The 14471-nt window shown below is 32.4% G+C and overlaps 1 protein-coding gene, 1 long non-coding RNA gene and 1 pseudogene across 3 annotated transcripts; all 3 read right to left on the bottom strand.

The window, feature by feature from the left end:
* Window positions 1-1404: 1404 nt before the first annotated feature.
* On the bottom strand, window positions 1405-9333 carry LOC137733567 (cyclic nucleotide-gated ion channel 1-like). Of its 2 annotated transcripts, none has more exons than XM_068472702.1 (8): window positions 9074-9333; window positions 8381-8819; window positions 5635-5856; window positions 4897-5183; window positions 4444-4555; window positions 3987-4265; window positions 3008-3269; window positions 1405-1827 (listed from the first exon to the last, which is right to left on the bottom strand). In XM_068472702.1, the coding sequence occupies exons 1-8, from the start codon at window positions 9151-9153 to the stop codon at window positions 1604-1606; spliced, it is 1905 nt and encodes a 634-aa protein (XP_068328803.1). In that variant the 5' UTR covers window positions 9154-9333; the 3' UTR covers window positions 1405-1603. The 2 variants fall into 2 exon arrangements, 1 of the variants encoding a protein (XP_068328803.1); XR_011068496.1 differs by having other exon boundaries at window positions 1714-1932; window positions 2714-3269.
* LOC137735779 (U4 spliceosomal RNA) lies at window positions 7100-7229 on the bottom strand (annotated as a pseudogene).
* Window positions 9334-13768: 4435 nt separating the features above from the next.
* On the bottom strand, window positions 13769-14294 carry LOC137733566 (uncharacterized). Its single transcript, XR_011068495.1, has 2 exons — window positions 14174-14294; window positions 13769-14092 (listed from the first exon to the last, which is right to left on the bottom strand). It is a non-coding gene; the product is annotated as an uncharacterized lncRNA (long non-coding RNA).
* Between the last annotated feature and the right edge of the window lie 177 nt (window positions 14295-14471).

The following is a 14471-nucleotide window of genomic DNA, read 5'->3' as shown; positions in this document are numbered from 1 at the left end:
TATAGATAAAAGAATACAAGCTCTTACAAAAAAAGGTAAATTTATTAACCCTTTTGGCAGGTTAGGAATATGTACCCCTTTCCTTGCTTCGGTATGACTATAACAATTCTTTGGCAGGTTAGGAATATGTACCCCTTTCCTTGGGGTTTTCAGTGGTGTTTTTAATAGAATAACAGATTTGAGTGATGAGTTTTTTCAGTGGTGTTAATTTTTTAACAATTTCTGATGCTACTTGTAAAATTTAGTCAGAATTTTTATTAACAACTATTATATTGTTTTTTATTCCAATTCGTAATTACTTCTTTTGTTAAATTTAAGCTTGATTATTTTAGTAAATTTTTATACCTTATATCCAAATACATATACAATACTGTGTATGTATAGTTTTCATAATGTTGCTGAGCATTTTGATAGCATTTTTTGTGTAGAGTGAAGAATGTACTGTTCACAAAGGCAAAACAGGGAACTACTACTAGTTCATATGGGAAGAAGAGGTTAGTTTAATTGTAATTATTTTTTTTTATTTGATTAAATTTGAAGTTGGTTGGCTTGCATCTAATTTGATTGTTTGCTTGCACAGGTTGAAGTCACTAGTTTTATTAATGCTGGTGACCGAAATCAATCCAAGTTAATGTTAAAACGATATCATTATTTTTGTTATGGTGAGGACTGAGAACTGAGAACTTTTTTCTTTATATCTTTCTCAATTTTTAAATTAAGAAATTTTCTTTTTAATACCTCTTTTGTGATCATTTACTGAGAATTTGTTAATTGTTTTAATATGTATGAGGTAGGATTTCTTTGTTCATTTCTCATCTTTGGAGATTGCTGGATTTCAACATTCATTTCTCATCTTTAGGGATTGCTGGATTAAATATTATCGAATAGCTTATGAATTTTTTATATTAAGTGCGTTAATATGTTCTTACTTAAAACAACTCTTGCTTATATTGTTTATTTTAGATCATTATCAACTTTCTCCTGTCCATTCTGCTGCACAAAGAACGTTGAATCTTCCTTTTGAACAGATGTTATTTTCGCACCTCTAATCTACATGTATCGAACAATGTTTCTCTTATTTTTTTGGTATGTAAATAACTCTCTCTAATCTAGGTTAGACAATATTTTTTGCATGTACTAGCCTAGCAATTCTCATATTTTGTATCTAAATGCTGGTCCTGATCTGTTATCTAGGTTGAATAATATTTTTTGCATGAACATAGGCCGGCATTTTCTAATGCTCTCTGTCTAAATGCTGGCAAAAATTGTATAATCTAGGTTGACTAATATTTTATGCATGTACTTAGTCTAGCATTTTCAAATCTTTTGTGTACAAATGATGGTCCCAGTTGAAAATTGGGTGAAGATAATGAACCGCAGTGAATGATTACAGTGTTTTGTATATCTAAATTTATCTTCTTGTTTTCTTCAACTATCTCTGCATTTTTCAGGCATAGTGATCAACACAATTTTTAATCTCGCAGCAACACACGGGCAGCATTGCCTAGTATAGCACTAACATGACTCAAACCGAATACAACAAACTAACAGATTACATACACATAGCACTAACATGATTGGCTAATCTATATTAGAGGACTAACTAAATGTCATGAATTCGCTTCCGCTTTACTTTTTGACCTGTGCTCATATCTGATTTGTGATCATGAAAATAATGTTCATAAGCATCAATTTGCTCTCCAAATCTAAAGCGGATACCCTCCATATCTTCAGCCATGATAACAAGGGCTTCAACATCACTAAACGCCTTAGCATACTCCCCATTTGACCGAGATCCATATAGAAGAAGATCTTGTCCACATAATTCTCCTGCACCTCGTTGTGAATTACTACAAGAACCATCTGAATTTCTGTTTTCAATGTCTACAAGTCCATCCACAATGAAGACCATCACTTCGAGTGGTTTACCCCCTTCAATAATGATATGATTCTTCAGAAATTTTTTGGGTTCAAGATGCTGACAGATTTCTCTCAACACAATTTCATCCAGCCCACTAAACACTTGTGATTAGTACATAAGATGCATTTCAATGTGCATCGAGTGTAAATGAGAAATGGGATTTTACTTATTAATAGTAAGAAATGTAAATAAGATGGAGCTAGCTATATAATTAAGATTGTATCAATATTATTATATAGCCTATATAGGTGTGGATCAAACTTAACTAATTTTTTACGATTTTCAAATTTTGGATTGGTTTTGGTTTTTAGTTTTCACTTTTTGGGAAACTGGGTACCAAACAAAAATGAAAACTAAAAAATAAAATGTGATTATAAAACAACCCCTAAAGTTTGCAAAAGCATCTTCAATGTAAATATGCAAATTTGAGATGTCAAAGTCACATTTACATTCCATTTTACATTCTCGAAAAATATAATATTAGTCATATTTCAATGAGAGAGATAATTTTGAGATCTAGTTTAGTTTTATCTTTTTGACTGGTAGTGTTCATCTCTAAAAGATGTAAAAAAGATTTTTTTTTTTTAAATGCAAAATTTGCATATTAACATTTTTCGGCCACAATACGTATTTTAGATCCGTTCAATAGAGTTTTCTGGCAAACCAAAATGTAAAATGTCAATTTTAAAACATTTTGCATTTCCCATCAAAGATGCTTTGAATAAATCTTATCTCACATATGGCAAAGCTACTGCTTAAACTAAGTCCAAGGCTTGGATCGAGGAAACTTACTTGCTTGAGTTTAGTCAAAGGCGTATAAAAAAATGTACGCCCTTGAAAATCCGAGAGACGAATGTGGAGAACATCATCCAAATTAACATCCATGTTCGATTCAATTACTTTTTGTACGTTGCAACTTCATCTCCTTATGCGACCTTGTCGGAATGCCATTTGTAAGTAACAACTCTATTTCTCGACGGAGCTGTTCTGTCTTTCGTTTCTCTTGCAACTTGTGGATATGCTCTTCAAATCTAGAGCGTACATTCTCTATTTCTTCAGCCATGATAACTAGGGCTTCAACATCACCAAACGCCTTAGCATACTCCCCATTTGACCGAGATCCATATAGAAGAAGATCTTGTCCATATAATTCTCCTGCACCTCGTTGCGAATTATTACAAGAACCATTTGAATTTCTCTTTTCAATGTCTACATGTCCATCCACAATGAAGACCATCGCTTTGAGTGGTTTACCATCTTCAATAATGATATCATTCTTCTTAAATTTCTTAGGCTTAAGATGCTGATAGATTTCTTTCAACATAATTTCATCTAGCCCACTAAACACCTGTGATTAGTACATAAGATGCATTTCAATGTGCATCGAGTGTAAATAAGAAATGGGATTTCACTTATTAATAGTAAGAAATGTAAATAAGATGGAGTTAGCTATATAATTAAGATTGTATCAATAATATTATATAGCCTATATAGGTGTGGATCAAACTTAACTAATTTTTTGCAATTTTCAAATTTTGGCTTGGTTTTGGTTTTTAGTTTTCACTTTATGGGAAATTGAGTACCAAACAATAATGAACACTAAAAAAATAAAATGTGATTATAAAACAGCCCCTAAACTTTGCAAAAGCATCTTTAATGGAGATATGCAAATTTGAGATGTAAAAGTCACATTTACATTCTCAAAAAATATAATATTAATCATATTTCAATGAGAGAAATAATTTTGAGATCTAGTTTAGTTTTATCTTTTTGACTGGTAGTGTTCATCTCTAAAATATGTAAAAAAGATAAATAAATAAAAAATGTAAATTTGCATATTGACCTTTTTTAGCCAAAATGCGTATTTTACATCCGTTCAATAGAATTTTCTGGCAAACCAAAATGTAAAATGTCAATTTTAAAACTTTTGCATTGTTTACCAAAATAAAAAAATAAAAATAAAAGCATTTTGCAGTTCCCATCAAAGATGCTTTGAATAAATCTTGTCACATATGGCAAAGCTACAGCTTAAACTAAGGCCAAGGCTTGGATCGAGGAAACTTACTTGCTTGAGCTTAGTCACAGGCGTACATTTTTTTATACGGCTTTGGAACGCCGAGCGAAGAATGGGGATAACATCATCCAAATTAACATCCATGTTCCCTTCAATCGCTTGTTGTACCTTTTCACTGACCTGCGACTTCATCTCCTTATGCGACTTTGTCGGAATGCCATTTTTAAATAACCACAACTGTATTTCTCGACCAATCTGTTCCATCTTTTCTGTCACTCGCAACTTGCGGTTACGCTCCTCTCTTTTTGCATTCTCAAATTGCATATACATCTATCCACAGCAACCAAACCAACACATAGATGGTCAGTTCATTACTTCACAGCTCGCGTTTTACGTGATTAATTAACAGTTAGTTATTTATCAATCCTAATTAAAATTTAAAACTAACCAACGATCCATGTAATTAAGAAAAAAGACAAAATTATAACATTAAAGATTCGGCACAAACCTGCAAATTTCCAATGAGATATAAAAACAGGAGCAAACCAATTATAGAAATAGAAGTCGTAAAAAGGTTTTCCCATCCATTTATACTGGGTTCAAGGTTTGAACCGAGGGAACTGCAAAAATGAAATGAAGTTATAAATTAATTTTTAATTTATTCTAAGTAAGAAAGTCTGCAACCATTTTTCTAGCATGGGAATTCCGGAAGATAAAGAAACATGGTAATATATATAGATATAGTAATTAAAAGCAATTCATGAAGATCCTCTTGGAATTACGAAACATATGAGTTGCATTACAAAAAGAGCTCATTAAGCAAAACATATGAGCACCACATCCCCACATGTAAGACTTTCGTCAAAACTTGTGTATTTTTTGTTTTTTGTTTTTTTTTTTTTGTGGTGCCACGGTTCTGCTTTATATATATGCCTAAACAAACAAGAGAAAATGTTCCAACCTCAAATTTCGTAAGCCCCACCAGAAACAGTTTGAGAACTTTTGAAAATAATTGGTTGATCCTGTTATGCCGGATTCAAGAACACTAGTAAAAATGCCAAGATCAAACATTTTTGCGTCTGACGGATTTATAGGGCATAACTCATTTAGAATTTTGATCTTTCTAAATGTGCGATGGTCATGACAATCAAAACTACTTCTCTCACATCCATCTTCTTTTTGACATGCAGAATGCCAACAATCTATCATTCGTTGAATAGCAAAAAAGTACCATACGGCTCCGAATACCTAAATAATCAACAAGTTAATTAATTAGATCAAACTGTAGAAAAGATTTAAAAAATATATATATTCACAAAAATTAAATGCAACTTCACTTAAAGTAACAAATTAAATAACGTCTACAGGTCTTAAAAAAAGTAGTATTAATAAAGTTTACTAGATCGGATGAAAAAAATTATTTGTGTAACACTTGCTAACCACTTATTTGATAGAAGTATGTAGATTCCACTTATGTATGCGACATCCACGTATATTAGAAAAGTGGTCAAACAATATAAAATAAACAACAGACAAATTCACAACTGTTTTCCAACTGGGATTCATCTTCCCATTTAAGCAGATCCCATTAATGAATGAACAAGAACCTAAATGTTAATTTATTTAAGCAAACTTTGATAAAACTTTTAGGAGTTCAGTTAATAAAACTTTTAGGAGTTTAATATATAGTGAGACTTACATGACTGGCAATGATGTACATAGAGAAATTCAGTATAGCTTTAATCCATATGGGAGTCTGCTCAATCCCGTCTTTAGGAATCTTTTTCAGTTCACTGCATGAGAGGTAGATTCGAAGAACCCGTGGCACATATTGTAACAGAGTAAAAAGGTTCATGATAAACATCCTTGTAGTCAAAGATCTCAAGTCCCTCATATTTGAAAAGAATATGAGAATTACTACCTGGATAACGTACATTGATTACAAACACTCAAATCTAATTATCATCAATAATAAACTTGTAAATCAATAATTAAGATATTAAGCATATTGAGCCGTTTTAATTTCATATATATACCAAGTTGTGTTATGAATATTCTTAATTGTGGTTGTGTAAATGCATTCAACAATCTCTCTGGTCTCTCTCTTTGGCGTACCCTCTTTTGGTCCGCTTAAGGCCAGTCACGACCCAACCTTATTCTACACTTCAGTTGATACCTAGATACGAGCCTGGCATCTCGCATATCCACGTCTTTGGTTGTGCGGTCTATGTGTCGATTGCGCCGTCTATACCTACCAAAATGTGTCCTAAGAGAATAATGTGAATCTATGTTAGTCATGATTCTCCTTCAATTGTTCTTTACTTAAAGTCTTTGACAGACGATCTGTGTCTAGTGGCAAATTTTGAGTAGATGGTAGTGCCACGTAGCTATGTCTAGTGGCAAGTTAAGCCTTACATAAGTTTTTCTTTCAAGTGCCACTCTTATGAAACAGTTTCTCTCACCTTTCTCTTCTTTTGAATGCCCATCATCTTTAATTCAGGCTCCAACTTGGAATGTTACCATTTGGAATTAACTTGAAGATTTGATTTTTTTTTTTTTTGGTCAAACAATAGATTTGTCATATTAGATAGTCGACCGGGTTTGAACGCACGCCGGGTGCAAGGGCGACACTTTTCTCCACCACTGTGGTAGAGGGCCACTTGCTAAAGATTTGATTTGTTAGAAATGCCAAATTTCAAAGATTGGACTGGGTTTTATCACAAATGGTCCATGAAATTGACTCTCACTATCAAGATGGTCCTTGAAATTAAAAATCAATCAATGTAGTCCATGAAAATAGGTGTTGCAAATCAATGTGGTTCTTCCGTCACAATTCTGTTTAAATTTTCATTAAGTGCTGATGTAGCACATAAATGGGCCCCACAAGATTTACGGATTTTTATTACAAATGATCCCTGAAATTGACCCATATCATCAAGATGATCCCTGAAATTGACCCACACCATCAATATGGTCCTTGAAATTGAAAATCAATCAATGCAGTCAATGAAAATAGATGTCACAAATCAATATAATCCTTCCACCACAATTCTGTAAAAAAAATTTGTTATGTGCTGATATGGGTTTAATAATTAATTTAAAAAGTTGTCTAAATACCTTTTTGCACAATGGAATTTTCTTTTTCTTATAGTAGGACCTACTATGAAGATAGCTCCCTTCCATAAATTCTCAAAGGTACAAGACTTAACCAAGGCCTAAGAGGGGGTGTGGAAATAGTTTTCAACCAACAATGGAGGCATCTCGGTTATAACCTCATTATCTCAAGGCAAACCTTGTCATTCTTTGCATCACTAAACCACCAAGGAAGCGCCAAACAAGCTCTCTAAAATTAAGGTTGTGAAGATGTTGATCGCCTAAATGTTAACAATGATGTCCCAAAATTCATTGCCAATGGGCCAAGCAGTCACCAAATGTGATCTCGATCCAAATTCAATTCGGTAAAGGGTGTCGAAGTGTGTAAAGATGAGTGTATTGAGATTTTTTTTTTTTAAGAGAACAGAGAGTGAAGGCGGTATGTAAATGTGAACTGGGATCGGAGGTGATTGCAGGACTGGATTTTTGGTTGACAATTTTTTTATTAACTATTAAATTATTAAGCCTATTTGTAATTTTTTTTTTAAATTTAATTAGACTTGTGTCATTCATTTATGTGTCACATCAGTACATAACAGAATTTTTGACAGAATTGTGACAGAATGACTACATTGATTTGAGACACCTACTTAAGGGGCTACATTTATCAATTTTCAATTTCAGAGACCATTTTGATGTCGCGGGTCAATTTGAGGGACCATTTTGATGTCATGAGTCAATTTCAAATCCCATTTGTGAGGGAAAAAAAAATTTAAAAAAAAGGACTTATGGGGCTCATTTATGTACCATAACAGCACTTAACTGGTTTTTTTTTTTTTAACATAATTGTGACGGAAGGATCACGTTGATTTACGACACCTATTTTCAGATACTACATTGATTGATTTTCAATTTTAAGGACTATCTTGATGGTGAATGTCAATTTCAAGGACCATTTGTGATAAAAACCTTTTTTTGTTTTGCATATTGAATTTCTAGAGTTATTGTGTAAATTAACCTGATTTGTACATTTGGTTTGGTAGTGAACTCTAATTTTTTGTTTGTCCTAGTTCCTTAACGGTTATGATTTATGGGTCTTATTACAAAGCATAAGTTTAAAAATATAATGACTTTTTAGTCAGTAAATGGACTTACATCTAATTATATCTAGAATAAAAGTGTTTTTGAGAGAAGCATGACTGGCTATATATCCTAACATGGAGAAAATAATTTCTCATGCTTTAATAATGAAAAAAAGATGGTAACATGGAAACCCCGCCGCAAGTAAACAAATAGAGAGATTGGGAAATCAATTAACTCCAACATGAGGGGAGGGGGATTCGCATAGTTACCTGTGGAAGGGGGAGAATGGCTAAAATGTCGATTAAGATGTTCCATATCGTTGGCACACAAGATCTCCGGGTAAGTAATGAACGTAGAAACCTGCTTGGTTGCTTGATAAAACCCGAATAGTTCTCAAATCCATAAATCCGAAAGATAATGTCCAATATATAGAAAAGATCGGTGACTGATCTTAAAATTACGGCGGCTATCTCCAACTTCCGATCCAAAAACAGGCACTTTACATCATCTTTGATTATTGGAACGTAAAGGAATAATGGATCCACTAAAACACCACACAAACATGATGCTACAAATATCTTTTCCCAGTACTTTTTAAGGAAAGACTCCTTTTTAGGAATCTCGTCCACCTTCTCTGAGAATATGTTCCATTCATGGTTGTCTTCAGATTCTTCCTTCATGTCCTTGGAACTTGAATCAGGATTATTACTGGACAAAACACAAGGAAATATAAATAAATATGCTTAAACATATATATATATATATATATATATATTAATGTGTCTATCAGATAGCAGCTTTTATGTAATTAAATATGCTTAAACATGTGAAATTGGCCTATTGGATATTTAGATTTTTCATTGTTGGAATAATTACATGTTTAGATACAAAGTTTATTCAGCCCTGGTGATTTCTGAATACAATTCACATGTCAGACTCCAGAGATTTAAAAAACATCTAACCTTGTAACTTTCTCTTTCTGGTTCTGCATGTCTAAAGCTATTTCGGAGTTAGCTTTCTCTTTCGGGTTCTGCATGTCCATAGCTCAAACCTTTTTCCGTTTTTTGGGCAGAAACTGAATCTTGCAGCTACAACTCTGGAAATTTGCAAGTTCCCTTTGAAACCAAAAATTGAGATCTCAAATTTGTAGAACCCAATTGACGTTTAAGTAGAGAAGTTCTGCACGGTTTATATAATTCATTGACTTCAAATTTTATTTATTTTCTATTTCATTATCGCAAGTTAGTTTTAATTATAAATTATATGACTAGATAGCGAAAAAAAAAAAAAAATTATATACATGGACTTGGTGTTGTTGAGAATTGATTACCCAAATTTTTTTTTTCCTAAATTCATGGGCCAAGATCTGCTGTCCCCGGAATGGGTGTCTCCTTCCATGTTTCCTAGCTAATATTGCTACACGTGTCTTTACACCATCAGAGCATTCACACCGTTAAATCCTATATAAAAGTATAATTAAAAAAATAAAAAAAATAGAAAAGAAAAAGAAGAGATTAATTTCATAAAAGTCCTGCCTAGTAAAATGTAAACCCATTAATTTGATCGAGTAGTATCCTCCTTATATCTTCAGTCCGCGACGGTCTCGTCTTGATCCAAGCACTAGTTCCTGTGTTCTTCCTCAAAAGTGTTTCAATTTGCTTTTTAAGCATGTCTGCAAATCCTAACTCTCATGTTCTTATAAACTCAAATTCTTCAATTTTGAGAAGTTGGAACCTGTAAGTTTAGATTGAATCCAATAATTTGTCAAGAATGAATTTTATCTGCATCCGTTCACACCCAATCTCTAGAAATCTCTCGTTTGGGCCTTTCGGACAAATGGTGACCAAAGATAGAGAAGCTCGCAAGAGATTCAGAGCATAACACCCCGTATCAAGTCCGGCGATAGCTGACTTCTATGACGTTGCTAAAGCAATCGAGTCCAGGCTGTGTAATGAGACATGGAAAGGAGGTTCATTTTTTGGTAGTACGGCTGCGGTGGCGGCGGCAGACCGGAAAGACAGGGAGAGGAGATTGCTCGCTGAGATCAAGACGAGCGGCGGCGGAGGACTGAAGAAATAAGGAGGAAAACGACAGGGTGAAATTTAATGCCTTCAGACTTTTAAAGGCAGAAGGACTTTATCAAATTAATCTTCTATTTTATTTTTAATTATACTTTGATATAGTATTTAACGGAGTGAATACTCTGGACCTCTGGTTTCTGTAAAGACATGTGTAGTAATATTAGTTACGAGACATTCACTTCGGGACATTCACTTCGGGACAGCAAATCCTTGGGCAAATTCATGATGTAACAAACGATGCATATAATCAACATTTAATTAGATCCTTATTAATTGACAATTTGATATGAAATGTACATATCACTTATTACATCAAATAAGATATCAATGAGTAAAAAAATGTTTTTCTTCGAAAACTCTTTCTAATAAATAAATAAATTATTTTCCTTTCTCACCAATTGGGATTATTGTGGGACGGATCAGATCCAAAACAAGTGTGTGACATAGGAAATAAATTAAGAGTTCATTATGGCAATTAAGATTTCATAAAAGGATAATGTTAAGAAGATTAAATTTTGTAAACTAAATGACATAAAAGCTTATGATTAAATTATTATTTAAATGTTGATTAATGTGCTCATTTTTTCTTGATAACATGTCATTTACTTTGCAAATTTAGTCTATTTAAAAAAAAAAATTAAAGTCACTCTTCTAAATGCACGGTAAAAGTGCACACATGCAACATTTTTTTTTACAACCGATGTAATTTTTTTTATTTTTTATTTATTATTAAGGGGTTGAGACGGTTCAAAACTATTATAATAATTTGGACAATGAGTTTCAAACTCATAACGTATGTGAAGAAAGTCAACACCTTAATCATAGTCACAACTGATGTAATCCAAGTTTATTGTACAACACATATTCACACAACATCTATCTGTGCAGTAGTCCAAATTTTATATAACTGATTCTTAATACATTTATATTAAAGAAATAGGTTGGTTAAATAATACAATAAGTTAGTAATGATTTGGTATTAAATTTGCTATTTGCAAATCTTCAACTTTTGGGTTAAAACCTTAAATTTTTAACTTAGAAAATTGAGGTTTTAACCCAAAATTTATTTTTTTCTGATCCAACCCTTCTAGTTAAATTTTTAGCCCGAGATTATTAAGAAATGAATTTAGGCTAAATTATGTCCATTAACTAGTTTAAAAATAAAATTTACGTAAATTATCTTAATTTAATTTTTATGAACGTTTTAATCTAAAAACATTTAGATTTCGATATATAATGAAAAATCATTAAACCGACCATTTTCTCGAAAAAAAGCATTGCACTTAGTTGTTGATTTAATTTTAGATCATTATATTTTTATTTTTTTTTGTTAGATTTAATCATATTAGATCTCACGTATTGAATTTAATGTATTTATAAATTTAAAATTAAATACTTTTAAATCAAGACGGTTGGTAACTGTCCAATAATCTATGTCGTCGGATCAAAATAATGCAATTGGGATTGCACATGGGCGGCTGACAACCTCATAACTACTACTGACATGCCCATGTGGGTGGACCTAGGGCTGTATGTTTTGAGAAAGTGTGGGACCTTGGGCACGTCACTCCTTGCGTCTGGCCAAGTTTTTTTAGTGCGTCACTCATTGAGTCTAGTTAAGTTTTTGGGCACACTCACTCTTAGGCCATCTACAACTGAAGGGTCCAGAGGATCAGAGGGTTCATGGAATTTGAGAGAGTCTCACGGAATCTGAAAGGGCCAAAGGGATAGCCAGAAAAAATGAAAATCCTATCAGTTAAAACCGACATGAATGTTTTGATTTTTTTTTTTTTACAGTTTTATTATTTTTTTTTATTTACAAAATTTTTTTCTATAACTTCTAATTTTCATTTTTTTAAAATTCTATTTTTTTTCTATAACTTTTATTTTACAAAATTTGTTTCATTTTTTTTTAATTCCATTTTTCTTATAACTTCTATTTCATAAAATTTGTTTCATATTTTTTTTTAATTCTATTTTTTCCCTATAACTTCCTAAGCCATTATACAACATTAAATTAAATTAAGTACCATAAAACAACATTAAACAATATGAAACAAAATTAAATAACATTAACCAACATAAAAATTATACTACATAAAAAAACATTGAACAACATGAAACTTAAACAACATTTAAGTTGTAGTTTTTAAATAAATTATGTTTGGCCCTCAGTTGGAGACAGTTTTTTGTGACATGACTAAAACGAGTCATCTAACCCTTTGGCCATCGGTTGGAGACGAAGGCAAATATGATTCTATACTGTTCATTAAAATATTAATATCTTAGAAGACTAGAGAGCTACAACGAGTCATCTGGCCAACCCTCGGTTAGAGATGATCTTAGTGGACCAGCCCACTAACCCAATCTCAATTTGTAGCCAAAATTTGTCCTAAAAATGAGTTTTAACTCAAAATTCATTTTTGGCACATGAATTAGAATAAGTTAGAATAAATTTAACTCTAAAAGTTGGAGTATGTCTAAAACCACTTCTAGCAAGTTTTTTCTTTTTATAAATTTTAGTGGCTAGGGGTTATTTCTTTGATTTAAAGCGTTCGGTAGCATTGAATTTGAGGATCAGGTAGTATTGAATTTAAGGATGGATCCAGAATTCTATGTCTTTTCCCTAAATCTTTTTTTAATAATCTCTCAAACCAAAACAAATTTTAGGGCAAATGTTTTTTAAATGATTAAAAGCGTTTTTAGATAAAATATTTTTGAAACTAAATTTAGTAAAAACGTAAATTAATTCTAAAAAAACACTTGAAATGCTTCCAGCAAAAAGCTCATAACAAGTGCTTTAGCAGAAAACACTTCAAACGTTTTTTAAACTCAAAAACATTTTCTATTAAAACGATTTCGATCATTTAAATGTATTTACCAAATGAGCCTTTAGTTTTACTGCCAATAGATCAACTTAATTAACAAGTCTTCCAATAATCGGATGAGATCATACATGATGCATCAAAAGCAAATAAAGATTTCAATCCCTTATTTGCCGGTTGATTGTTGCTAGTTGACAAACCTCCAAAACGACAGGAAAGAAAGTAATAATAAAACTACCAATGTGTAATATGCAAATTGCTATTTAATTTGGACCTGTAGACAACTTCTTTCCAAGTCTTCGCTTGAAAGTAACATTCAATATTCACTGTTTGTCTCAGACAAGACCAATATATTAAGAAACTTGGAATTATTCAGGTAGATATGCTGTGATATAAAAAGGAAGACCAACCATCACGATAATTTATCACTTGTGTATGGTTTGCAGTTAAAACTTAAAAAGTAAAAACAACTTATCGTTTAAACATCTTAACGTGATCACATAAATATGTGACTTACCATCGTACATCTTGAAACAAGAATCATGCACTTACCATATTTTGTATACGATATATGTAACACTTCTTTAATAAAAATGAGACACACTTGTCTTAGCTAATCTTATTTCTATTAGAAGTGTTGCAAAGATGATAACTGTAAAATTACTCATCTTGAAATGACCTGCTTTTCAGTTCAATGAATGCCAAATAATTTAATTCACCATTAAGAAATTTAACATGAAAATAAAGTGTGAAACGTAATCTACGCTTATATGCATGTTTCAACTTTCGAGTGCCCAAGAGGAATACAAGAGTAAGAGTAGAGCATCGATCCCGGGGCATAGTTCTTATTAACCGAACTCAATATGGCAGGGGAGGATTTATGTACGGATAGCACAGGACATTATAACAGCTACAAATTCCCGTATAAATAGATAACAAACCAGAACGACTGAACAGGCCATGGTATGTAGATTTACGATATATATGCCTTCACCAGATCAGTGTAACTGCAGATCAAGCCTGTCTTTGGGCTAGTAATCTCACCATCATTCTTCCTTGCCGTTTCTTCAAGAGCCTGCCGCCAAAACATGTTAAAGAAGAATATTTCAAGACTAAATAGCCAAGAACATTAAGTACTTGCAAAATGCAAGCGAACCTTAGAGCTGTAGACATAACCGTTGGGCAAAACTTGCGGTGGGTTCTCTGTGTCCATTAGTTCCTTAGTTATGTAGCAAACAAGCTTCGAGTGAAGCTGCTTAGATGGTAAGGGCAGAGCTAGTTTCCGAAAATAGTGTCAGTTTTATAATGATTGAGTATTTATTGATTACATCCCTTAATGCATTTGTTAACAATATTTCATAAAATTTTGAAGTCACTCATTGAAACAGTGTAAAGATGCACACATGTTAGTTGTCAGTTGCAAAGTCAATGTGAGCTCTCTGGAAATCTGTAAA

The sequence above is a fragment of the Pyrus communis genome, chromosome 5 (assembly GCF_963583255.1).
Source record: "Pyrus communis chromosome 5, drPyrComm1.1, whole genome shotgun sequence".
Taxonomy (NCBI): domain Eukaryota; kingdom Viridiplantae; phylum Streptophyta; class Magnoliopsida; order Rosales; family Rosaceae; genus Pyrus; species Pyrus communis.
The sequence above is the reverse complement of the archived record's forward strand: the minus strand, read 5'-3'. Positions and strand labels throughout refer to the sequence as shown.

Excerpts from the sequence above, each read along its gene's own strand:
- LOC137733567 (XM_068472702.1), bottom strand. The coding sequence starts at position 9,153 with ATGGACATGCAGAACCCGAAAGAGAAAGCTAACTCCGAAATAGCTTTA. Across the intron at positions 5,184-5,634 it reads TGTACATCATTGCCAGTCAT|GTATTCGGAGCCGTATGGTA; the intron begins GTAAGTCTCACT and ends TTGATTATTTAG. Across the intron at positions 4,556-4,896 it reads TGGGGCTTACGAAATTTGAG|TTCCCTCGGTTCAAACCTTG; the intron begins GTTGGAACATTT and ends TCATTTTTGCAG.